We start from the raw sequence: 24746 nt of genomic DNA, 5'->3' as shown, positions 1-24746 counted from the left end.
GTGAGGATACGGCTTGCAGAAGGCCTGTGGGTCCTCCTCCATCTGTGCGCCTGGCGGCATGTTGTGTGCAAGACAGAAAAGGCCATTTCTCCCCATTTACTGGCCTAGTTATGCCAGAGCGCTTGCATCTGAGAAAAATAAATTCTGTCTGACCTTTCTTGTCATCACTCACTCCCTAATGAGGTACAACTGGGGCTGAGAAAATGACGGTTCCAAGGTCATAAGAAAGCAAGTGGAAACTGTGGATGTGAACTGAGAAACGGTTATTGATGCTGTTCTGAGCACAGTGGAGTGACCGGTGAGCGGCTCCTTCGGGGTGGTGCTTGGACCCGAGTCCATCCTGACCTTCATCTCCTTCGGTCCCAAGAAGATGTTACTTTGCTTTCATGTCACACGTATCTGTTAGCATAGGAGTGAAATCTCTGGTCTTTAAGTGAACTAAGATACTTTTTCTTGCTCTAAATATAATACAGTAATGGTGCATGTGTTAAAGAGGTACTGTAGGCAAACAAAAAAGTTCATCAGTGCCTTGCTAAGAAAAAAGAATGAACAAAGACATAGGTTAGTGTTTTCAGATCTTTTTTTTTTTTTTTTTTTTTTGCGGTACACAGGCCTCTCACTGTTGTGGCCTCTCCCCTTGCGGAGCACAGGCTCCGGACGCGCAGGCTCAGCGGCCATGGCTCACGGGCCCAGCCGCTCCGTGGCATGTGGGATCTTCCCGGACTGGGGCACGAACCCGTGTCCCCTGCATCGGCAGGCGGACTCCCAACCACTGCGCCACCAGGGAAGCCCCTTCAGATCTTTTAATAACTGGTACTTCAATCCCTTCGTCATCTCTAGGTTAAGCAGCTGTATCCAGGAGTATCTTAGAGAAAGATGGAGGTAGAATGTATTCAAACCTCAACTCTTCTCCCTAAAACTTGTGGGACTTTGGAAGGTGATACTGAACCTGTTGCTATGTCAATGTCCTTATCTGCAAAAAGGGAAGAACTATCTCTCCCTCACAGGATTGTTCCAAGGATAACTAAGATAATGTATGTAAAGAGCTTAGTATAGTGCCCGGCACCTAGTAAGTGCTCAATAAATGATCGTTTTAAAAGCGAAGACCACAAAGAAGCTTAGAGTCACGGTGGGCTAACCTGGCCTAGAGAGGTAGGGGAGGCGACTCTAAGAGCAGATTATTTTCTTTAGTTTGCCTCTGTTCCTGCTGTCTCCTCTGTCTTCCCTGTCATCTCTGAATTTACAAATTACGTTTATCCTTCAAGATCCCAGATCAAATACCACCTCCTCCATGAAGCCTTCTGGATTACCTCAGCCAGAAGCGATCACTTCCTGTATCGTTGCCCTTTTTGTGGCATTTCTGTTTAGTGTTACAGTTATTTGTGCAACTATATCATCTTCCTTATAATGCTGCTTCCTGAAAGAGCAGGACCTTATCTTTTCCACTTTAAGTCTTTCTTTACACCCAGCACTGAGTGTTGCCGGTAGACTCTGATTGGGTACGTGAATGGCCACTAAGGCAGAAGCTTTGGTAGGTAAGAGCCTACAAACAGGATTAGTTTCTCCGAAACAGATTTTCAATGGTTTTCTTTTGGCGGGGCAGAGGGTAAAGAGTTAAAAATGTAAGTGTGGATTTATTATACTGTAAGGATAGTTTATGTATATAAACAATTGATCCCACGGTTGCCTTTCCCTGAGCAGCGAATAACTTGTGTTCCATTGCCAGTTATCATCAAATGTAATATTCTAAACGGAAGGTGAAGAACACTAACTCCCCCCCACCCCCCGCCTTCCTTTTGTTTTTTTTTTTTGCGGGGGTAGGGAGGATATAGAGGGGAAAGGGCAAAGAGTGAAGGGAAAACCTCTGGGGTTTTTTTGAACTCAGGTAGGAGTTAAGGATAACTCCCAAGTACCCGTGCAAATGAATATGATTAACTTCGCTACTCCAGAAAAAAATTTTAATCCCGAAGTCATTTATTTTGGCTTTAGAATAGACAAGCATTTGTGTTGAGTTTTCCTGCCTAATTACTTTTTGCTTAAGCTTATTTAAAAATTGTTTTAAATTCTTTTAGTGTGACAGCCCAGCAAAGGGGGTGGGGTGTGTGTGGAGAAATGGGCCACAGATGGGATCTGAACTATAGGATTTCAGCTTTCCTGTATAAAAGCCTCCTGATACGCTGCAAGCAGGAGGGCAGAGTTGCAATCAGCTTTTCCGGAGAACAATTTGGCAAAATAGTTTTAAAAGTCTTAAAAATATGCTTACTCTTTGATCCAGTAATTCCACTTCTAGGAATGTCTTAAAGAAATAATCAAAGAGGCACGCAGAAATGTAGGGACAAAGCATTCACCACGACATTTATATCAGGAAAAAAAAAAAAAAAAGTAAAACCAACAGAAAACACTGAATAATGTGGAATTGATTAAAGTAGGCCCCTGTCTCTAATGTGTGTAGTTATATTGTCAAATTATAGGCTTTAAAACATTTGCCACATCTTTCTAAGTGAAAGAGAGACAATAAAAGAGTAGGTACAGTTTGAAACAGTGCAGAGAGATAGAGCGGGGGGAGGGAGGGAGGAGGTGGGTGGGTGGATGGATGCCTATCCCAAAAGACACATTCTGCAAATGTTAACTTTGGTATCACTGAGTAGTGAAATTATGGCTGGTTTTGTACTTTTTTGTGTTTTTCAAGTTTTCTGCTTAAACGTGTATTGCTTTGTAATCAGAAAAACCAACTGTCATATATTTTAAAAGAATATATGTTTAAGGTGAGAATTCCCTGGAGGTCCAGTGGTTAGGACTCCACACTTCCACTGCAGAGGGCCCAGGGTTCGATCCTTGGTCGGGGAACTAAGATCCCACAAGATGCGCTGCATGGCCAAAAAAAAAAAAAAAAAAACAGAATATATGTTTAAGGTATCAGTGAAAAAATAAAATGTTGCTACACAATACCCACAAAGCAATAATCTGAATGCACAGCTGATAGTTTGGATTAAATGTATTTTCTTAAGGGTCACATTCATGCACATGAAGTATCAGGGATCACAATACACAAAATCAGACGTACCATAGGTTCAATTATGTTTCCCAAGTAAAACAGCAAAAATCTGGGAAGACACAGAGTTTCATGTGGACGTTCTGTTTTCTGAGACCCGCACGAGGGGGTAGACTCTTCAGAGCTAAGAGGACCACGGTTTTGCAAAGCTCCAAACACTAGTAGGTCTTCTGGGAATCATATGTAAAAAATGTTTCCTGCCCAAATGACGTTATAAGAATAGCGGGAACATTTTAAATCACTCAATCTTCTCACAGCCGTTCCCAGTGAAATGTTTTACTGTGTCCCCTTTCTCATCTCCTCATTGTCATCAACTCACAACTCCAAACCCACATGTTTAAACAGGGAAAGAGAGTGAAAGCGTGAGGTAAGTGATGGGCAACCACAAACCTTTGATGACCCCAAAAGAGCTCTTTGGCTCACGTTCTTTTAAGAAAACTCTCCTTTATATGATCAGCTGCGGAGGAAATTTGTTCTTCACTGTTTGCAGACCTCCACTCTGTACACATGATGGGGTTCTCTTGTGTTTGCAGTTCCTAAATTCCTCAGACACCATGTGGCTTCACTGAAGGAAAATCCTTGCAGGTCCGGCTCCCCGTTGTGTAAGGTCAGGTGGAAAAGCCTTTTGTGATTAACTCGGCCACCGTGTGTCCCTTGGTATTTGGAACTTCAGTGGGAGTTTTTATTAGGTGTCCGCATTTTGAATGCTGACTCACATAAGCTTCATCTAATGGGAAAAGCAGATAAATGTAGCGCTTTGGACACCAAGTCGGATCCCAGCTCTCCCAGTAGCTGTGACCTCGAGCACGTCCCCTTACTATGGTTATCCGTCTTTCTAAACACAGTCTTCTCCCACTTTGTTTCCGACACAGTTTCCTTACGCTGCCCCTCCTCCCCAAGAACCAGTGAAGACTCTGAGAAGCCTGATCAACATCCGAAAGGATACACTAAGACTCGTCAAGTAAGTTCAAGTTCCCAGCCGGCGGGGGCCAGGTTCCAGGGGCCCTTCTTCGTGAAGGGGCAGCCGACTCCCCAGGGGACCCACAGAGCGGTTTCTGTCAGACCCGGAGCCCGGCCTCTAGGCCTCCGGGCCGTGGGCTGCTGGCATGAGGGGTCTCCGCACCTAGATTGTTCAGAACTTTCTCTGATAGTCAGTGTTTGGGAAGAACTTTCACTCTCCTGGAAGCTGTCATGATTACCCCGATTTGGTGAACCTTCCAGAAAAAGAACAGTTGGAGGAGAAAGTGAATTCTGCAGATACCTCGACAAGCCTGTGTGAAGATGGGATGTTTGAACTTGGTGCAGGAAATCCTTATTTTATTGCCTATATTTCCTTTGTAATTTATTCTTAATCTCATGTGCCCTTCCTCTGGTGCACTGGGTTTGTTGTTTAATCACCACTGTCAGTACTAATTATCATCAGCATCTGTCTTCTTTGTGCTGTCCCTGAGATAGCACAATTTTTTTTTCTTTTTTCTTTTTTTTTTTTTGGCTGCATGGCAAGGCTTGTGGGATCTTAGTTCCCTGACTGGGGATTGAACCCGGGCCCCCTGCAATGGGAGCACGGAGTTCTAACCCTGGACCACCAGGGAAGTCCCAGAGGTAATGTGATTTTTAAACAGATGCTGCTCTCCAGATAGCAAGTCTGTCTACTAAGACTCACTGGTTCCCTGGGGAGACAGATTTGGTTAGGGCAAACCAGAGGTCCCACATTCTTCTCAGTTGACAAAGGAAGATGACTCGGAGAGCATTTTATGCTTGTATAGATCAGGGAGTTTATTTCTCTCTGATCATCTTTTTAAAATACAACCACTTCGGGGACTTCGCTGGTGGTCCAGTGGTTAAGACTTCCAATGCAGGGGGTGTGGGTTCGATCCCTGCTCAGGGAGCTAAGGTCCCACATGCCTCGAGGCCAAAAAACCAAAATATAAAACAGAAGCAATATGGTAACAAATTCAATAAAGACTTTAAAAATGGTCCACATCAAAAAAAAAAACTTAAAAAATAAATTTTTAGGAATAAAATATAACCACTTCATTGAGATATAGTTCATATACCATACAGTTCATTCATTTAAAGTGTACAATTCAGTGATTTTTTTTTTTTTAGTATTTATTTTTTTATTTGGTTGCACCAGGTCTTAGTTGCGGCAGGCAGGCTCCTTAGTTGTGGCATGCAAACTCTTAATTGCGGCATGTGAACTCTTAGTTGCGGCATGCACGTGGAATCTAGTTCCCTAAGCGGGGATCAAACCCGGGTGCCCTGCATTGGGATCGTGGAGTCTTATACGCTGTGCCACCAGGGAAGTCCCCCGATTCAGTGATTTTTAGTTATTCACAGAGTTGTGCAACCATCACTACTATCTAATTTTAGAACATTTTCATCACCCCGAAAAGAAACCCGATACTCATTATTACCCGATACTCATTATTACCCGATACTCATTATTAATCATCCCTCATTTCCCCCCGAAACCCCTCTTCCCGGCCTAAGCAGCCACTAATCTGTTTTCTGTCTCAGTTTTTTAATATTTTATTTGTCCCTGAGGTTTTCAACTGCCTCCCCAGCCGCTCACACCCCCGGGGTCAACCCTGGGGACGGCGCAGCCAAGGGGAAACTCTTTTGCTGCAGAAGAGTCTGCAGCCGGCCGGCCCCCCTCCACCGGGGAGTTCCTGCCGCAGCAGGATAGATGGAGGCTACTGAGGCCTCAGGAGCCTGCCAGCTGTCAGCTGCTCCGGCTACTTGTTTCTCTCATCACATATGGTCTGCTCGCGTATTTGATGGAGATGGATTCAGGGGTCTGAGCCCCCTTGAGGTCCTGGCCTCGGATGTGGCAGCCTGGCTGCAGCTCTAGAATAAAATGAGGCAACTGCTCTGAGCTTCTGGTTCTCACCTGTAAAATAGTGAACCAACCTTACCTTTCATGGCTGTTGTCAAAATTAAAGGGGATAATGAAAGGGAAAGCACCTGGTGATCAATAAATGTTAAGATGAAGGGTGAGTTTTGATTTTATTTTTTCTGAGATGGAACTAAAGTAAATTCTGATTCTCAGATTTCCAGGTAAAGATGGAGGATTGAACATGTACCTTTGCTTCCTCTCCAAACCCCACTAAACAATAATGAGTATTTTTAAACAGCACAAATCCACAAAAATTGGGAGAGTGGGAAAGGAGCAACGGCAACAAAATTTTAGAGGCTGGGGCTTCCCTGGTGACGCAATGGTTAAGAATCTGCCTGCCAATGCAGGAGACATGGATTCGAGCCCTGGTCCGGGAGGATCCCACATGCCGCGGAACAGCTAAGCCCGTGTGCCACAACTACTGAGCCTGCGCTCTAGAGCCTTCGAGCCACAGCTACTGAAGTCCACGCGCCTAGAGCCCATGCTCCGCAACAAGAGAAGCCACTGCAATGAGAAGCCCATGCACCGCGACAAAGAGTAGCCCCCGCTCGCCGCAACTAGAGAGCCCACACACGGCAACAAAGACCCAACGCAGCCAAAAATAAATAAATTAATTAATTAATTTAAAAAATTTTAGAGACTGGAAACAGGTGGTGAATGTTAAATAACTTACTAAACCTGAGAAATCAGGATCCTGAACAAACAGAAGGAAAAGCTGAGAATCACCAGTTTGTACTGTGGTTTCCCCCAGAAGGCTCAGGAATTGGCAGTTCCAGGTACCTCTGGACATCTTGGGGGTCGGGGTGGCTAAAAGGAGGGAGGTTAGTGGAAAGTCTGCTTGAGAGGTATTCAGATCCCCCCTCCCTTAGACTACACAGCCAGAACTGCCCTCCCACACCCTGGCAAAAGGCTGGCAGACGATGCTCACTGGAAAAGTTCAAACAAAGAATCTCTGGACTTGGGGGACCGAGGCACAGCTAAGGGCTGGACTCAGTACTGAAATCAGGGGGTTAAGTGAATTCAGAAACGTTGGATGCTGAGCCCTCCAGCCTGCCCCCCAACCCCAACTCTAAGCCCAGAATGCCAGCAGTCAGGCCATTGTTAGAAGAGAGGAAAACTGTTCTTTGGACAATCAGACGCCCCCAGGTGGGAAGACCAAAGAGATTGGTTTTGGAGGTCCCTCTCCTGACCCAGATGAGTCCCCAGGGAAGCCTAGCATCCCCAAGCCCCACCGTGCACTCAGTTCTCATCAGGATTTTATTATTTTTTTGGCCGCGTGCCATGAGGGATCTTAGTTCCTTGACCAGGGATCGAACCCATGCACCCTGTAGTGCAAGCGTGGAGTCCTAACCGCTGGACCGCCAGGGAAGTCCCCATGGACCACAATTAGGGGGTTTAAATGTCTTAGTATGAGCAGACAACCAAAGATTCTCAGATGTATAAGGAACGCCTATCGTATGAAAGACAATTGTAAAACAAGCCAACAGGGGGAAAAAGTGGAAATAAAAACTGCAGGAAGAGGAAACCTTGATTTGTAGCCTCAGAGACATAGAGAAGATACTGCCTTCTTATTTCACGGACGCAGTGACACAAAGCGTTTAGCAAACAAACAAGGCTCTCAGAGCTTAAAAACGTAGAAATGAAAAAACCAATAGAATATCGGAAGAAAAGTTGAAATGTTCTAGGAAGTGGAGCATAAAGGCAAAGCTATGGAAAACAGAAGAGGAAAGATACGAAGAATAGAAGGTCCAACAGCCAACTAATGGTTCCAGAAAGAGAGAATGGAGAACATAGAAGGAAGGAATCACCAATGCCGTACATAATTTAAGAGTTTCTACAAAGGTCCACCGAGTGCTCGACCCTGGGAGCTAAAAGATAACGCAGCAATGCTCTGAAATGACTTTTTTAAAGTATTTATAATCCAGAATTCTTTACTCAGCCAGACTTTTTTTTTTTTTTTTGGCCTCGTGGCTTGCAGGATCTTAGCTCCCCAACCAGGGATTGAACCCGCATCCTAAGCAGTGAAAGCACCGAGTCCTAACCACTGGACCACCAGGGAATTCCCTCAGCCAGACTTTCAATGACGTGTGATTGTATAATAAAATCTCTCGAAAAGTTTATCCCTCCAACACACCCTTTTCCAGGATGCTACTGGAAGTTGTGCTCCAGCAAAAGGAAAGTGTAACCCAAGAAAGAGGAAGCCAGGAGGTGCAGGAAGCATGCGATTCTCCGGGAGAGAGGCAAAAGGGACACACAGGGAGATGGGACAGGGAGATTCCAGGGTGGCAGCCGTGTGCAGGTACGGAGGGATCAGGGTCCAGATGGAGCAGGTCAGAAGGCTCCATAAGTGTCCTGCTCAAAAAGACAAGGTGCACAGAATACCTGGTACGTCTGAACGTCGAGATGTAGACAGCCAAAGAGTTTGAATTTGAATTAGTGACTAGTGCATAAAAGACTAAGCAACTGAAAAAAAAGCAAAATGAGCACAAGCTCTAAGAAAAACTTACGCAGGAAAGGAAAAATTATTAGAGATTACTCTGTGGCTGAACTGTGAATAATGTTGATGGACTCACAGTCGTATAGACGAAGATGTCCTGAGCTAACAAAATCATGGTGTATCACATGGTGGAAGGGGTGTCTCAATATGGAGCAGAGTGAGGAAAGAGGAAGTCTCATTTCCATAGTAGGAGGTCAATAGATAATGCCTAAAACTGAAAAATTAACATGCAGATAAATGCCAGAATGGTCAGCTACAGAGGTAAAGGCAGTTTTCTCTAAAGAAGAGGAAAAGGGACAGAAAGAGACCTGCTGGTTTTTTGTCACAAGCCTTGTGGAAACTATTTAAACTATGTGATTAGTAACTTTGATTAAAATTAAAAACTTTTTTTTGTAAAGCCTGGCAAACGCACAAGGATGTTTACTGTGGCACCGTGAAATATCAGAAATCCCCTAAATGCCCCCGATAGTGGTAACAAAGTGCTCTGCCGTCATTCAAAATGAGGATGGAAAGTGTATGATCACAGAGGGAAGCCCACAATACGTTCAGTTAGAAAAAGAAAACAAGGGACATCCCTGACGGCGCAGTGGATAAGACTCCTCGCTCCCAATGCAGGGGGCCTGGGTTCAATCCCTGGTCAGGGAACTAGATCCCACACGCATGCCACAACTAAGGAGCCCTCGAGCCGCAACTAAGACCTGGTGCAACCAAATAACTAAATATTGAAAAAAAAAAAAGAAGGGAATTCCCTGGCAGTCCAGTGGTTAGGACTCTGCACTTCCACTGCAGGGGGCATGGTTCCATCCCTGGTCAGGGAACTAAGATCCCACAAAAAAAAAGAAAAAAGATTACTTTTAAAATATTAATTTGCTACTCCCAAATGCTGAGTCTTTGTGGTTTTCTAGATGTGCCGAGGAAGTGAAGACCCCGGGGGAAGAGGCCGGCAGAGCGAAAGTCCACTACAACGTGGAGTTCACCTTTGACACGGATGCTCGGGTGGCCATCACCATCTATTATCAGGCCACCGAAGAGTTCCAGAATGGGATTGCCAGGTAAGAACAAAGGACCAGGGGAGCCACATCCTTCCTAGACAGGTTAGGGTCTGTGCCTGACGTGCTCACCTGTGGAGGAAAACATTCTTTTTCTACACCCAGGTGAGAGCTGGTTCCTGAATTTGGATTTTCTTCTACACAGCCTTATTTTTTCACCTTTCCCCTTCAAACTATGTCATCTTGGTACAGTGACAGATAGCAGCATAGTCCTTCAGGTCGCCATGATGCTGTTAAAAATCTATTAAGCTACCTTTCTGTGGATATGCGGGTTGAATAGATAACTTTAATAGCATTACCAAGCAAGGGCAAAGGAAAGAGATTATAAAGAAGATCTTTTCTTCTCTTTTCTCTTCCACTCTATACTGAGAACCTGTTGATAACCGAGAACAGGCATGAGACAGAGGAAACTGTCAGTAACTTTTGCTTTGCGTCCCACTTTGATCAACAGCTACATCCCCAAAGACAACAGCCTGCAGTCAGAGACGGTGCACTACAAGCGTGGGGTGTGCCAGCAGTTCTGCCTGCCCTCCCACACCGTGGACCCCTCCGAGTGGGCTGAAGAGGAGGTGAGCTGCTGGCTGGCGGAGGGGCCCGGCCACTGGGAGAAAGCGCAGGGCAGGTTCTGCCCACAGACCCACAGGGCGTGGGAGCTACGCAGGACCCTGGCCAGCAGCAAAGGATGGGCCCGGGTACTCGAAGGCCACGCTCCCCTTCAGCCTTGTAACGTCTTCACGCCCTGGGAAGGATACATCTAATTTTTCTATCCCAGAGTAGCCCATTAACCCAGGATATTTTGAGAAAGCCGTGCCCAAAGGAAAGACCTGCAGGTTAGAAGCCTTTACATCTAGGGGACTTTTTACAAAGAGATTGGTGGCCTTCAATTCTACGGACTTAGGTCGTTAACCAGGTTGATGGAAGAGGAACAGAGATGAGGTTCAGGCTTCCTGACGAGACCTCCCTTTTCTGACGGATTACTGTGCCCTTTAAATGTGTTAAGTCCCTTGTGTTTTTTCTTTTTCCTTTTCTTTCAGCTTGGCTTTGACCTGGACAGAGAGGTTTACCCATTAGTGGTCCATGCTGTGGTGGATGAAGGAGATGGTATGGGCGCTTCCTGTCTTCTTGGGCTGCACACGTGCCCGTATGTAGCATGCAGGCCTGGCAGCGGCTGAGGCCTCAGAACAGCACGCCTCCCCCGTGGGTATCAGGCAGTTCCCACATCCCCACGCACTTTTTCTCCCACGCTTCTCGGGCAACGAGAGTCCTACTGGGTGACGTAACCTGCCCCTTCCCGTGACAGCCAGAGGGTTCGTGTTGCCAGACTGTGGGACCCGGGGAAGGTGAGTGGAATCGAGGTGTGTTGTGGGCTTTCTTCTTCTTCATCCATGTGCCTTTATTTGTTTCAGAGTATTTTGGCCATTGCCACGTCCTGCTGGGCACTTTTGAAAAGGTCAGTGGGTAATGTTACAGGGCCTCACTTTGGTACATGTTGCTCTGTCTTTCCTGTGAGGACACGTGGATCCCTGTTCGCTGGCTGCCTGGGCTCGGCAGAGTGGGTCCAGCTCCGAGGCTGCGCAGGGAGCTGGGGGAAGCACCACACCGGGGGCTATGCCACCAACTTGCTGCATGACCTTCAGCTCCTTAGGCCTTATTTCCTCTTCTTTTTTTTTTAATATTTATTTATTGGCTGCGTCAGGTCTTATTTATGGCACTCAGGATCTTCGTTGTGCTGCCAGGGCTTCTCTCTAGTTGTAGTGCATGGGCTCAATAGTTGCGGCGCTCGGGCTTAGTTGCCCCACGGCATGTGGGATCTTAGTTCCCTGACCGATTCTTAACCACTGGACCACCAGGGAAATCCATCATTTCCTCTTCTTAAAGAAGAAGGGCTAGACTATGTGCTTGAAGACCCTTCCTGTATTAGGAGTCTGTCATTCCACACTGGCAGGGTAGGGGGGAGCTGGGGGCGCCTCCAGGAGGTGTGTAATTGAGAGAAGTAACAAAAGAACAGCTGATCCTCGTTGCCCTCCTTCATAACTGTGTATTTTCACTCCAGCACACAGACGGGACTTTCTGTGTCAAGCCCCTCAAACAGAAACAAGTAGTAAGTATTCGAGGGCCAGGGACTGTTGGTGTACCCCCTTCTCTCTCTCCACTCTTTTGCTAAAGCACTCTTCTTTCCCTTCCACCACCACCCCCCTTTTTTTAAATCAAAGAAGAAAAGCAAACAGGGAATGCTTTTCTGTGTTGGAAACTACTTGGGTGGCCTGAAAGGAATACTGATTTTTGGTATCTCTGTTGTTCCCGAATTGTTGGTGGTGAGGTAGCCATTATCTGAGCAGGGGACTTTAGAAAATGAAAGGACAAGATTTATCTCCTGACTTTAGGTTTAGGGAGAATGTTTTTATTTAAAATGCCAGGGTGAGAGACATTTCCAGCTAAAGGATAAAAGTATTGGGATCCAGTTCAAGGCCAATTGGAGCTCTTGGCGTAATTTATCCCAACATTCCTTTTCTCACATTCCAAGTTTGCTGGCCATCTGCCCCCTTCCAGAATGATCAGGCAAGTTATGCATATGTTGCTGGAAGTCCTAACCCCCGCTGTGTGCCAGCACTTTCCTTCCACTCTTGCAGAGGCAGGAGGAGGGTCATGGAAGACAAGGAGGGGAGAGGTGTCAGTGGCATTGCCAAGGGAAGGTGTGTCGTCACACAAGGGTGTGGAGCAGTCGGGTGGGGGGCAGGGTAGACCTCGGGTTGAGATGCAAAGAAAGCCCCCCCCCCCGCAGATGGGTGACAGATATCTGAAATTCTACATCATTCATTCTTCAGGTATTAAGTGCTCTCCACCCTTAATGAGGTCAATAGTAGTCAGTAATACTTTAGTATGAATTTGTTGATAATGTCCTTTCCAATATAATCACTGTGTTATAAAGCAAGTTTTAAGAGAGGCAGAGGAGATAACAGATCCTGAGCCCAGGGTACGGCCTGGAAAGGCCTGGCCTCAGTGAGTTGCCTCATGGGAAGGCCTGGTTCCCCAGGACTCCTGGATGGGATGGAAAGGCTAGGGTAGCTCAAGGGAAATGGTTTATCTCTTCTTCTGTCGCTAGATTGGCATCAGCAACAGCCTTTGTCAGACTGGAGAGTGGGATGCGACATCGGTGACAGGCTGGGCCTTAGGGGCAGGGATAACTGGGACAGCGTGGGGGGCAGGGGAGAGGAGTGAGCAGGCGTAAAGAAACAAGGGAGGGGCCAGCTTTGGCACCAACATGGCCCAAGCTAGTGGGAGTCAAACGGGGCATTGAAGTTGAGGTTCTCATGTTTTTTGGTTTTTGGGGGGTTTTTTTTGGCTGTGCTTCGGGGCTCGCGGGATCTTAGTTCCCTGACCAGGGATTGAACCCAGGCCCCCTGGCGGTGAGAACGCTGAGTCCTAACCACTGGACCGCCAGGCAGTTCCCAAAGTTGAGGTTTTAAGGAGCAGGGCCAACAGAGGTCATATTTTGCTGCGTGTTGGAGATGGGGTGGCTCCGTGGCCCTGGAGGGGGCGCAATCGGCCCCTCCTTCAAGGTCCTGCTCTCTCTTTGCTTCTGCATTTTCCCTTCCCCTCTTTTCCTTGCCCATTTCTTCTCTTTCTTTCCCATTCCCATTGCTTCCCGTTTGTAATGTCTAAACTTAGCTTTTATTATTACATAGCCAATGCTTCTGACACGTGGTCTTCCATCCTCTTCCTAGTTCCTGCCTTCCTTGACTGTCCGTTATAGCGACCTGCAGTACGAGTGTTACTGTTGTATTTGCGCACGTTCCCTGTTGGGCATAAGGGCGGGTGAATGAAGCATTTGATTTCCGTTCCCCTCCCAGAGAGAACACATTAGTAAATAAGAGCTTCCTTTACTCTTCTAGGCCTTTGATGTTTTTCATTGTGAATCAGTAGTCCTTGGTTACCGAAGGAGGTTGGGGGGTGGGGGGTGAGTTCCCACTCATCTCTCGGTGGAACCAGCCTCTGCCCTTGAACTTTTCCATTGGCTCTTCAGGTGGATGGGGTCAGCTACCTCCTTCAGGAGATCTATGGAATTGAAAACAAGTACAACACGCAAGAGTGTAAGGCAAGTTCCCACCGCAGTTCTGAATGTACTCTTCCCAGGAGGCAGAGTGAGAACTTCTCTGATCCAGCCAGGATCTAGGGACTTAGCATGCCAAGCTCTGGAATCCATTTGGTCCTAGAAGGGTATTCCTTCTTCCTCGTTTCAGATGATTATACTTATATAACATTGGAAATGAGAATATAGGCTGGTTTGGATCGGTTCTTCGGCAGGGCTCTGCTCACTCAGTTCATTGCTCCCCACTTCCCTGGGTGGCCTCCTGGGCCCCTTCAGCTCCGACTTTCAGACAGGACCAGATCTCAGCCTCAGAGGACGAGCTTGAGACAAACAGTTGCCAGAAGAAGTGAAACTGAGTGTGCCAGTGCACTTGGTAAACTACCAAGTTCAACGTAGTTTACCAAGTGCATTGTCTCAGCTCTGCAGGCAGGCAGCCTTCGAAAGAAGGTGTGTGACGTGAGGGTCTTTGTGACACTGGCTAAATTTCTGTCCCCCGGCCAGGTGGCTGAGGATGAAGTGAGTGATAACAGTGCCGAGTGTGTGGTGTGTCTCTCAGACGTGCGGGACACCTTGATTCTGCCCTGTCGTCACCTCTGCCTGTGTAACACCTGCGCCGACACCCTGCGCTACCAGGCCAACAACTGCCCCATCTGCCGACTGCGTAAGCCCCGGAGGCCCTGCTGGGTCCCCGAGGTCAGCCCTCGGGGGGAGAGGGGGTCGTGGCTTCTGTGCGGGCTCTGGTCCATCCTGACTTCTGCATCACCGTGTCCTGATGGCCTGTTTTCTTCTTCACAGCCTTCCGGGCACTGCTTCAGATCAGAGCCATGAGGAAGAAACTGGGCCCTCTGTCCCCAACCAGCTTTAACCCCATCCTCTCATCCCAGACATCCGACTCAGAAGAGCGTTCAGTAAGTTGGGCTTCTTCCACCTTTTGTCCTTCTTCACGTGACTTTGTGGCAAGTAATTAAACCTTGGCGTTCTGAAGTACTGAGTAAGCTGGCCGAGATCATGTTGTGTTAAAAACCAGCCAATAGTACAGTGGAAAATGAGGTTCTGATCATTAAAAGCTCCCCTTTCCACCTTGGGGACTCAGCGTCCAGTTAACATTTACCATCCCTAGAGCTGTCAGCTTGCTGTTTCACTCCAGTGTCCAGGAGGATGGGGGTGGGGATGGGGTCCAGCTCTGGAACACCCACAAGCAGAAACAAGGGGATGATTGTTTGGGATTTACGTACAAGTTACCATTTTTATCTGAATCCTCCGAGAAGGTAACTGTTTTTTTTTTGTCTTATTTCGTGACTTCAGGGACTGGGAGCCACGTAGATGAAATAATTCACCTCTGTCTCGTGGTGTAAGTGATGGTGTCAAGCCTCCACGCTTTGTAGTTATAGACCAGAAGGTCTTGTCTTTAGGTTAACACGCTAGTGGAAGAGATTAATTACCAATTATTCACTAAATGGTATTGGAATGATTAGGTAGTGCTTTAGGGAGCAACAATGAGTTTAGCACTTCAGTTCTTACCAGATGACAAATTCCAGGCGGAGTAACTAGTTAACTGCACTAAAAACAGAGCAAGCCAAACATTAAAAACCTAGAATAAATTGTAGATGATTCTTTAGTTGACTATGGATGGGAGAGGGCTCTCTAAGCTTGAAAACAATGGAATGCTACCAAAAAAAGAACCTGTAGATTTTTTTTTTTTTTTTTTGGCCACGCCGCGTGGCAGGTGGGATCTTAGTTCCCCGACCAGAAATCAAACCCGCACCCCCTGCAGTGGAAGTGCGGAGTCTTAACCACTGGACCGCCAGGGAAGTCCCGAACATGTAGATTTTATCGCATAAAAATTTTTTTTTTTAGATGTGTAAAAGATGACCAAAGTTAAAACCAAACAGCAAATCAGCTAAAGAAAAAAAATGTACTCACAACATTTGCATCAGAGGAAAGGCTAGTATCTTTACCATAACTCACTTGAATGAAATAGTAGCTAAATGGGCAAAGGATATATAAAAAATTTCTCAGAAGAGGAAACATAGCTGGTCAACAGTCATTTTTTAAAAAGTCAACCACGTTAAAAATCAACAACATGCAAATTAAGATGAGAGACCATTTTTCACCTTTCACCTTTAAAAACTTCCTTTTTTAAAGATACCCCATGCTGGCCAAGAAGCAATTAAAACAGGTAGTCTGTACTGCTTGTAAGGGTGTAACTAGAAAGATCACTGAAAATAAACAAAACAGCTGTATATATTAAGAGCCTTAAAAACATTTGTACTTGGTAATCTAAGGTCTTAGAATTTAATACCCAGAAAATGATCTGAGAAAAAGAGATTTATGCACAATAGATGAACAGATGTTCATCAAAGTGTTGTTTACAGCAGGAAATGGACACAGCTAAATAGCCAACACCAATGGAAGAGTAAGGAAATGTATGGTATCTATGAAAAGGGTTGCATGTGAAGGAAAATATTTATGTTCCGTGAGGTAAGCGGGGTATAAAATTATCATTAACACATTGATCACAACTGTGGAAACAGTACAGAGGAAAAAACACTGGAAGAAAATAACACCAGAATGCTAACAAAAGTTATCACTTTGGGTGATTTGATGGTTGATGACTCTTTTCCTTCTTTCCACTTTTATGTATTTTCCAAATTTCCTGTAATGAACATATATTTCTACCGTAATCGGAAAAAATAAACAGTATTAAGAAGAAGTTCATCAGTAAGCAGCGTCAAGGAACACGCGGTTCTCTGATAATTTATCTTTCTTCTGCTTCTAATACAGCTTCCCTTTGCCAGAGCCCCAGACTAGATGTAAAAGAAAGCGTTTTTCCAACGCAGAGGAAGAAACAACGCTCATACCATAAAAGGAAGAGTATTTAATTAATTTCCCAACCTGTCTCTGATTCCCCTAGTCCTCAGAGAACATTCCACCGGGTTATGAAGTGGTATCTCTTCTGGAGGCCCTCAATGGGCCCCTTACCGCATCCCCGGCAGTCCCCCCACTCCACGTGCTTGGAGACAGACACCTCTCGGGAATGCTGCCTTCCTACGGCAGTGACGGCCACCTGCCTCCTGTCCGGACGCTCTCCCCCCTCGACCGCCTGTCCGACTGCAGCAGCCCAGGACTCAAGCTCAGAAACAGTCTCTCCAAGTGAGTAGCCAGCATGCAGTAGTGTTGGCCCTGGGGTCCTTGATGAGGTGCTTTCAATCCATCTTTCACCTCCTCGGTGCTGGCTCGAGTCCCAAGTCCCAGGGCAGTGTAGACCCTCTGGGCTGTTCCCAGAGCTGCTCACTGCACTGAAGACCTGGGCTAGCACCTGAGGGGTAGTTATCCCATCCCTTGGGAGAGGAAAATAAGATGGTACATGGGTACTTAGGAGGATCCAGACGGACGAACCTCTCATGGGTTCTGTTGTGGGAGGAGAGTATGGGGTATAGGGACGATGACAGCGTTAGGGTCATTCAGGCCCCTGGGAGCATCCCTTAGTCTGAGGACCAAAGAGACCTTGTGATCTGTGTTTCTTAGGCGTTTACATCCAACTAGGAGCAAGTCATAATAAGCTTCCGCGGCAGAGGAAAGGAAAGTATTTAACACATGAAAATATTGAAACCCTAAACATGTCAGTGGTTTTCCCCCAGTTCAGACACAATTGTCTGAAAGAGCTAAAGGTAAAACTCCGATTTTCCGACGCCCAGAAGAGGTCTCAGACCCTCTGGTGCCCTTTCTCACGTCCCCGCTCCTTCCTAAGATTTAGGTTCCCCTCAGGGCCCTCTTCTCCCTGTGATGTCTGGTTAATGGGAGTGCGGGCGAGTTCTGTTCTTTAAGGGGCATTGGCTGCAGCTGCTTCTCCCTCCGGGCTTATGCAGGTCCATCTCCCAGAATTCTTCTGTGCTGCACGAAGAGGAAGATGAGCGTTCATGCAGCGAATCCGAGACGCCCCTGTCGCAGAGACCGTCAGCCCAGCATCTCAGAGAGGTGATGTGCAGTGTCCTTCCTTGTTTGGTTTTGGACTCCAGGTGCTCTGCTTCCTGCCTGCTGGCCTCTTCCGGCCTGTCTGCTCTCATTCATTCATCAAACGCCCTTTGAACACTCTCTGAGACAGCAGCAAAGGTGTCACCAGACTCAGTCTTTTATCAGTGTACGGGGCCTGTGTTACTGACCAGGCATATGATCCTTTATGCAGAGGACAGCAGCAGTGGGGACACACAAAAGTCCTGCCCTCCTGGCACTTACAGGCTTCATGGTTGGGGTGGGGTGGACACAAAAGACAGTCGGTACAAAACGTATGTGTCAGGTGTTACCGGCGATCCGTGTGTCACGTAAGGGTCGGGAGGCTCGCTTTAAAAAGTGGTCCATGGGGCTTCCCTGGTGGCGCAGTGGTTGAGAGTCCACCTGCCGATGCAGGGGACGCGGGTTCGTGCCCCGGTCTGGGAGGATCCCACATGCCGCGGAGCGGCTGGGCCCGTGAGCCGTGGCTGCTGGGCCTGCGCGTCCGGAGCCTGTGCTCCGCAATGGGAGAGTCCACAACAGTGAGAGGCCCGCGTACCAAAACAAAAAAAAAAGTGGTCCGTGGACAAGGGGACTCCCCTGGCAGTCCAGTGGTTAGGACTCCGTGCTTCCACTGCAAGGGATGTGGGTTCGATCCCTGGTTGGGGAACTAAGATCCCACATGCCACGCAGTTGCAGGTAAAAAGAAAAGTGGTCCATGGGCAGAGGAGGTGAGATGAACTGGGAAGATGTCTGAGGAGGGCGGGTTCTGGACGCAGGCGCAGCCGGTGGAAAAGCCGGGCGGCTGAGTGGAAGATGGGATCCTCTACCCTGTGCGCCTCTACCCTGGCTTTATGTAACAGAGGTCAGCGGGCTGTCGAGCCCATCCCTGGTAAGGCGGTGGGCTAGGTGCAGCGGAGCATAGGGAGGTGAAAAGCGGTCCATGTCCTGAGGAGCTCATGGTCCAGTAGGAGACAGGACATGTACATGAATAACAACACCACACCTGGCACATAGGTGTTAGTAAGTGTTTGTTGAATGAGTGAATGAATTTTAACCAGAGAAAGGAAGTGCTCCCAAAACAGAGACACTGACGTGCTGTGGAGGATCACGCTAAGTGGAGGGAGCCAGAAGCAGTGTGATGGCGGGGCAGCGTTTGAGCTGAATGTCAAAATTTCTTAGACACGAAGAGACAGGTGAGAGAAACATTCCTGGCGGCAGGGACAGTACACGCGAAGCACGGAGCAGAAGTGGGGGCCCTGAGCAGGCCAGTGGTACAGTGGGAACGTGGCTTCACGAGGGCCCACCTGGCGGAGGTGTGCAGACTGGATTAGGCAGGAGGCAGACCAAGCCAGGCAGGAGGGTTGCCTGAACCAAGTTTTTTTTTTTTTTTAATTTATTTATTTATTTTGGCTGTGCTGGGTCTCCGTTGCTGCGCGCGGGCTTTCTCTAGTTGTGGCGAGCGGGGGCTACTCTTCATTGCGGTGCGTGGGCTTCTCATTGCGGCGGCTTCTCTTGTTGCGGAGCACGGGCTCTGGGCACGCAGGCTTCAGTAGTTGTGGCACGAGGGCTCAGTAGTTGTGGCTCACGGGCCTAGTTGCTCCGCAGCATGTGGGATCTTCCCAGACCAGGGCTCGAACCCGTATCCCCTGCATTGGTAGGCGGATTCTTAACCACCGCACCACCAGGGAAGCCCACAAACCAAGGTTTTAAGAAAAGAAGACCTGGAAGAGGAACACAGGCTGTAGAGAGAGAATCCGTAGGCCTTTGCATCTGCCCTGGGGTGCACGGAGGTTGCGAGCCCAGGTGACTGATGGGGGTGCCGGGCGCGGGCTCGGGGGCAGGCGGTGTTTGTATTAGATCCATCGAGCTGGAACTAACCCTCCATCCCAGAGGAGAAGCCCAGCAGGTACCGGGGCCTCCGCCGGTTTTGTGTTCTCTCCCTTCAGAAGGAGAGCTGTTTGTAGTCCTGGGGAAACCTGGGGTATTCCCGTGTCACAGCTGCTGGGTGACCTGTGTCACCTGAGCTGCGGTCTTTGTGTGGCTCCAGCAGCTGCTGGGCCTCGGGCAGGATGTGCTTGCCCCCCCCACCCCACACCCCCACACCCCCCCACCCCCCACCCCCCACCCCCACCCCCCCCAGACAGCCACTCAGGGTCAGGGCTGCATAGAAGTGATGAGAGGAGGAACTGGCCCTCCCTCTGCATGTCGCCTCCTGCCGCCCTGCCCCGATCTCCCCCCTCCCAGGCCCCCCGCCCTGACCCCGCCCTGCCCCGATCTCCCCCCTCCCAGGCCCCCCGCCCTGACCCCGCCCCGCCCCGATCTCCCCTCTCCCAGGCCCCCCCGCCCTGACCCCTCCCCTCTAACATGTTTGGTGCTTACTCCTTTGCCCCCCAGGAATGTGGCATCACCCCAGAAAGTGAGAACCTGACCTTGTCATCGTCAGGAGCTATTGACCAGTCGTCCTGCACGGGGACACCTCTCTCCTCCACAATTTCCTCCCCAGAAGGTACGCGAGGGTGGGCGGGAGCAACTCCAGGTCCTTGCCCGTCAGCCGAGTCCGTAGTGCTTCTAATATTTCCTCCCGGATGGACTGGGGAGCAGCAAATTAATACCTAAGCAGCAGACAGAACAGGCCCCGGCTTGAGAGGAAGTGAGACTCACTCTCTTGCAATGAGAGGGTGGTCTAGCGGCTGAGCTGGGGGAGAAGCAGGCATCTCACTCCCAGTCCTGCTGTCGTAAGGTTTTCTTTAACATTATGACAGGGAAAAGCAAATCCCTCATCCCTGAGGTTGAGTTTGGAGCTCTAAAACGTAAAGGAGCCAAACCTTGGAAAACCTTCCATCTAAACCCTATTTGGTGAGGGCAAGGCCAGGCCGCTGGTGTCCTCACTGCCTGGGTGCAGCGAGAGAGCTCTGCCCCCAGTCCTCTCACAGCAGCCAGGCCTGACCTCCGTGTCCTTCCTCCAACTCCTGTCTCCAAAGACCCTGCCAGCAGCAGTCTGGCCCAGTCGGTCATGTCCATGGTGTCCTCCCAGATCAGCACCGACACCGTCTCCTCCATGTCCGGCTCCTACGTCGCCCCCGGCACGGAAGAGGACGGGGAGGCTCTCCCCTGCCCCCGGGCCTCCAGCAGGACCCCCTCAGAGGAAGGAGAGGTAAGAGAGGAGCATGGGCTCGCCCTCGCCGCTCTGCTCTGCTCTGTACTCGAGTCCCAAGGAGCTCAGTCCAGGGCCTGCCAGGGAGGTCAGCAAAGCCCCGCAGTGCTCGGGAGGGGGGCCCCGGAAAACAGGGTACCGTGTCGTTGACTCAAAGGCTCCCTCAGATGTGATCTTCCGTGTGGTACCCCTTCTGTCCTGAGGACTTGGTTGGGGTTTGCTGCCAGGCGAGCTGGGTAGGAGGGCCGGGGGCATCTGCACCTTGACTTCTGTCGCTCCTTTGCAGGTGACACCAGCGACGTCTCCAGACTGCAACTTCGCGGGCCTCGCCGCCGCCGCCGAAGAGCAGGATGCAGAGGTGAGAGCAAGGTGGACGCTGGTGCCCCCTCCCCGGTCAGAGGGACGGCCGGTGCCGCAGAGGATGCAGATAGCATGGGGGCCGTTCTGGAAGAAGCCTTCCAAGGGGGCGCACTTGGATCTGTTAGAGCTAGGGTGCAGAGCAGAGGGACTGTCCGATTAGCAGAGGGCGCTGGCCTCAGCGTAGTAGGCGTGGGGTGAGTTCTAGAGGGAAGTCTTCCAGGCCAGACCCTTGAGAGGGTGTTTGTCCTCCAATTCACTTAGTATTTACCTGGGACAGGCATCTCACGTCTTCCTGGCACTGGGGGACACCAAGACCGAGTGACATGGCTTTTGCCTGCCCACCCCCCACCAATCCACCCATCCCAGAGCTCCATCTGATGGAGGAATCAGAGTTATAACTCAGCGTGAGAAGTGCTCTGACGGAGGTGTGGCCGAAGTATGTGGAACGCCCCGCTCACAGTGGGGACTCTACAACTTTCTCTTGAGCCAGATGTTCTCAAAGGAGCATCTGGATAGGGTTGGGGATCCTAAAGGATTTCTGGAAGTTTTATGATCTCACGGTTTGCTTTTTCATTTGACAACTTTTATTTCCACCTGAGAGAAACAGTGTGAGCTGAACTATGACCAAGGGTATTCCTGACAGTCCTAGGGTCCCTCCGTAACGTGCCTCAGACCTGGTCCCTACAGGCCGATCCTGCCTCGCCCAACAAAATCTGCCTCTGCTGGGCCTCCCAGCCATCTCACACCGACAGGAAATGTATAGACACCATGAGGGTGACTAGTTCTGTCTTCTGACGATCAATAGACTCATTTCACTGCTTTCTGGACTCATAGTGCCTTCCTTCTGTCCTAGGGAAATGATGTTCTAGAAGAAGAGGACGGATCACCCACACAAGAAGATGGTAAAAGACCTGGTCTTTTGCTCCCTTTTATTATATTTCTTTCCCGGGTATTGTCTAAAGGGTACAGAAAGGGGCCCTGGTGTGACTTGGTGGCACTGCTCAAGGGTGTGGCTTTGGGGAAAGGTGGTCTTCTTGGTGGAATATCAAAGCGAGCAGGGTATCTGAGGACCTCAGCACCCTTCCCGGCTCTCTCTGGGCCTCTGAGCCAAGGCTACAGAAGATACATGGAGTTCTCCATTTACGTTGAGTAGGTCCTGAGGCTTCTTGGGCAACTCCCATCACCTTCCTTCCTGCTTCAGCTTCTCAGCTGAGTCTCACAGAACGGCTCTGGCAGCCCCAGAGTTCAGCTGCAGCAGGAGAACAGCTTCCTCCCCTTGGGGGAACCGACTGTTAGGCAGTAGGTTTTCCTGCCTTAGTGAAGAAAACGGCTGATGTTACAGTAGCAGAAGGATCACAGCCCTGGCGGCACAGCGAAGGTGAGGTGAAGAGACGTCAGCAGCTCAGCGTAGACTAGTGTTTGTAGGCTGTTGGAACGATTCTCTTTACCATCTTCAGGCCTCAAGTATATATTTTTTTAAATTGGAATAGTTGGTTTACAATGTTGTGTTAGTTTCTGCTGTCCAGCAAAGTGAATCAATTATGCATATACACATATCCGCTCTTCTTTAGATTCCTTCCCCATACAGGCCATTACAGGGTACTGAGTAGAGTCCCCTGTGCTCTACAGTAGGTCCTTATTAGTTACCTATTTTATATATAGTAGTGTGTATATGTCAATCCCAATCTCCCAATTTATCCCTCCCCTCCCTTCTCCCCCCCATAACCATAAGTTTGGTTTCTACCTCTGTGACTCTATTTCTGTTTTGTAAATAAGGTCAATTATACCTTCAGTCGGAAGAATTTTGTTTCTAGTAAGCCAAGAAGCGAAGGAACGACCTACAGCTAGAGCAAGGAAGCAGGGGGGGCGGGCTGGGAATCCCACCTGGGAGTGCAGGAGCAGGCATCCCAGGAGCCGGTGTCTCTTCCCTCTGCTCCTCTGAGGTGCCTCCGCAGAAGGGCAACCTCCAGAGCAGACCTGGATCCCAGCCGGGATGCAGATGGCATGCTAGTCGCTTCCGCTTTGGCCCTGGCAGTTGCTTGGGGGGCGGTGTGGTGTGCAGGGGGTGCGCATGCACACTTGACCACTCTCTCCTGGCCAGGTAGTGCCGGAGGAGGGGTGGTCGCCCAGGCTGTGCCTCTGCCGCACGCGTGCGCCAGCCAAGCCGGGGTTGGGCGCCGCCTCCCCTCGGTTGATGTCTTCAGGGCTCAAGGCTCCGAGTTCTCCATTGTGATTGTCGCCCCCCCATAGAATATTTGCTTCTAAAAGGCACAGGGCAGTACGTGGTTTCCACCTCACATTCCATATGTGGTTTCCGCCTGACATGCCATACGCAGTAGATGTATGTTTCTTCCTCTCCCTTTCACCAAGGAAACAAAGCGGGGCGGGGGGCTTGAAAAAATAACATCTAAGACTGTCCGCTTCCCATCTTACACGACTGTAGGTTTCTGGTCAGCCCCTTAAAACATACTCAGAAGAGCAAATTAAGTCTCAAAGAAAATAAATCATAATTTTGCGAACGAAGCGATTCTTTGATTTGAGGTGCAAAATATGGAACCCAAGAGCTTTAATTGCCGTTTTATGTATTAGTCATTTCGCAGAGTCTTGTGGTCATGAACACACCCCACGTCCACCAACAGACACAGGCCGGAGCCAGGGTCGCTTCCCCCGTGGCTCTCCTAGCTCTTCCAGCCTGGCTTAGCTCTGCTCTGGGCCCGGGTCTGCGTGTCCGTATCCCACAGACCTCCCCAGGGTCTGATTTCCCAGGAACGAAGGCTGGAAAGGGGCCAGTTAAGGAAACAGAGCAGAACAGAGCGAGAACACAAACATACCCACACAGTTTCCTTTATTGTCCACTCTTTACCCACGTAATTATTGTCTTTTTTTTAACATATGATTTGATTTTTTTTGTGTCCATCCTTAAGATTTTTATTTTAAGGACAGCAAAGCAGAGAAAAACACAGCCAGGCCCTCTCTAACTGCCTTAACTCCGTTACAGGCCAGAGGACATTCGCATTTCTAGGTATGGAGTGTGACAATAACAATGACTTTGACATCGCCAGCGTGAAAGCACTGGACAATAAGCTGTGCTCTGAGGTCTGCTTACCCGGTGAGTGGCAGTCTGCTGAACATGAACTTGGTGGGAGACGCTCCCCTGCTCGCACCCCTGCTCTCACCCTGGGACACCCATCTCCTGCCCTACAGTTCCTGCAAGAAGGCATGGGCTTTGCTAAGATGCTGGGAGCCAGTTGCTGAAAGGAAGTGAGGCGGCCTCGGGAGAGTCCTTGGGCAGAAAGCGACTCTGCTCTAAGCGAGACTATTTGGGCATGAAGAAAGGCGCAAAGATCCCTCCAAATCCTTCCGATTTGGCCTGACCGTGCCCCCTCCATCATGATCTTGCAGATGCCATGGCAGGGGGCCTGGTCTTGTTTCCATCAACAGGCAGTTTAAGGCAGACACGGCCTCTGTGAGAAGGTCTTGGAAAGAGAGCCTGAGCCCTTGAAAAGGGAACCTGTAGCTCCTCAGAGGAGAGTGTTTAGTTAGGATCAGAGAGGAATTTCAAAGCCAGCGTCTTATAGACTAGCTCTGTGACCCAGTGAGCCCTGGGCTACCACCAGTTGCCTTGTGCTCCCTAGATTTGGATCCCAAAGGA

General features: G+C 49.1%; 1 protein-coding gene across 9 annotated transcripts in view; it reads left to right on the top strand.

Moving 5' to 3' along the window:
* RNF157 (ring finger protein 157) overlaps positions 1-24746 on the top strand; it is an 81900-nt gene that overhangs the window by 49012 nt on the left and 8142 nt on the right. For 3 of the 9 annotated variants that reach the window (XR_004486370.2, XR_004486371.2, XM_033438563.2), the window contains exons 3-18: positions 3925-4013; positions 9354-9500; positions 9949-10066; positions 10532-10598; positions 10904-10947; positions 11551-11598; positions 13522-13593; positions 14089-14248; positions 14383-14495; positions 16502-16740; positions 17457-17565; positions 19975-20086; positions 20562-20734; positions 21021-21092; positions 21948-21996; positions 24093-24203. Coding sequence is in view for 7 of the 9 variants with exons in the window: in XM_033438563.2 (XP_033294454.1) it covers positions 3925-4013; positions 9354-9500; positions 9949-10066; positions 10532-10598; positions 10904-10947; positions 11551-11598; positions 13522-13593; positions 14089-14248; positions 14383-14495; positions 16502-16740; positions 17457-17565; positions 19975-20086; positions 20562-20734; positions 21021-21092; positions 21948-21996; positions 24093-24203 (1723 nt within the window). In the remaining 2 variants the exon portion in view is untranslated. Of the gene's footprint in view, positions 1-3924; positions 4014-6300; positions 6728-9353; positions 9501-9948; positions 10067-10531; positions 10599-10903; positions 10948-11550; positions 11599-13521; positions 13594-14088; positions 14249-14382; positions 14496-16501; positions 16741-17456; positions 17566-19974; positions 20087-20561; positions 20735-21020; positions 21093-21947; positions 21997-22247; positions 24071-24092; positions 24204-24746 lie in introns of those variants that run through there. The other 6 variants (XM_012535140.3, XM_033438565.2, XM_049702022.1 and 3 more) reach the window with 6 other exon arrangements.

This window comes from Orcinus orca, chromosome 19 (genome assembly GCF_937001465.1).
Source record: "Orcinus orca chromosome 19, mOrcOrc1.1, whole genome shotgun sequence".
NCBI classification, from domain to species: domain Eukaryota; kingdom Metazoa; phylum Chordata; class Mammalia; order Artiodactyla; family Delphinidae; genus Orcinus; species Orcinus orca.
This window is presented reverse-complemented; position numbering and strand designations above follow the sequence as displayed.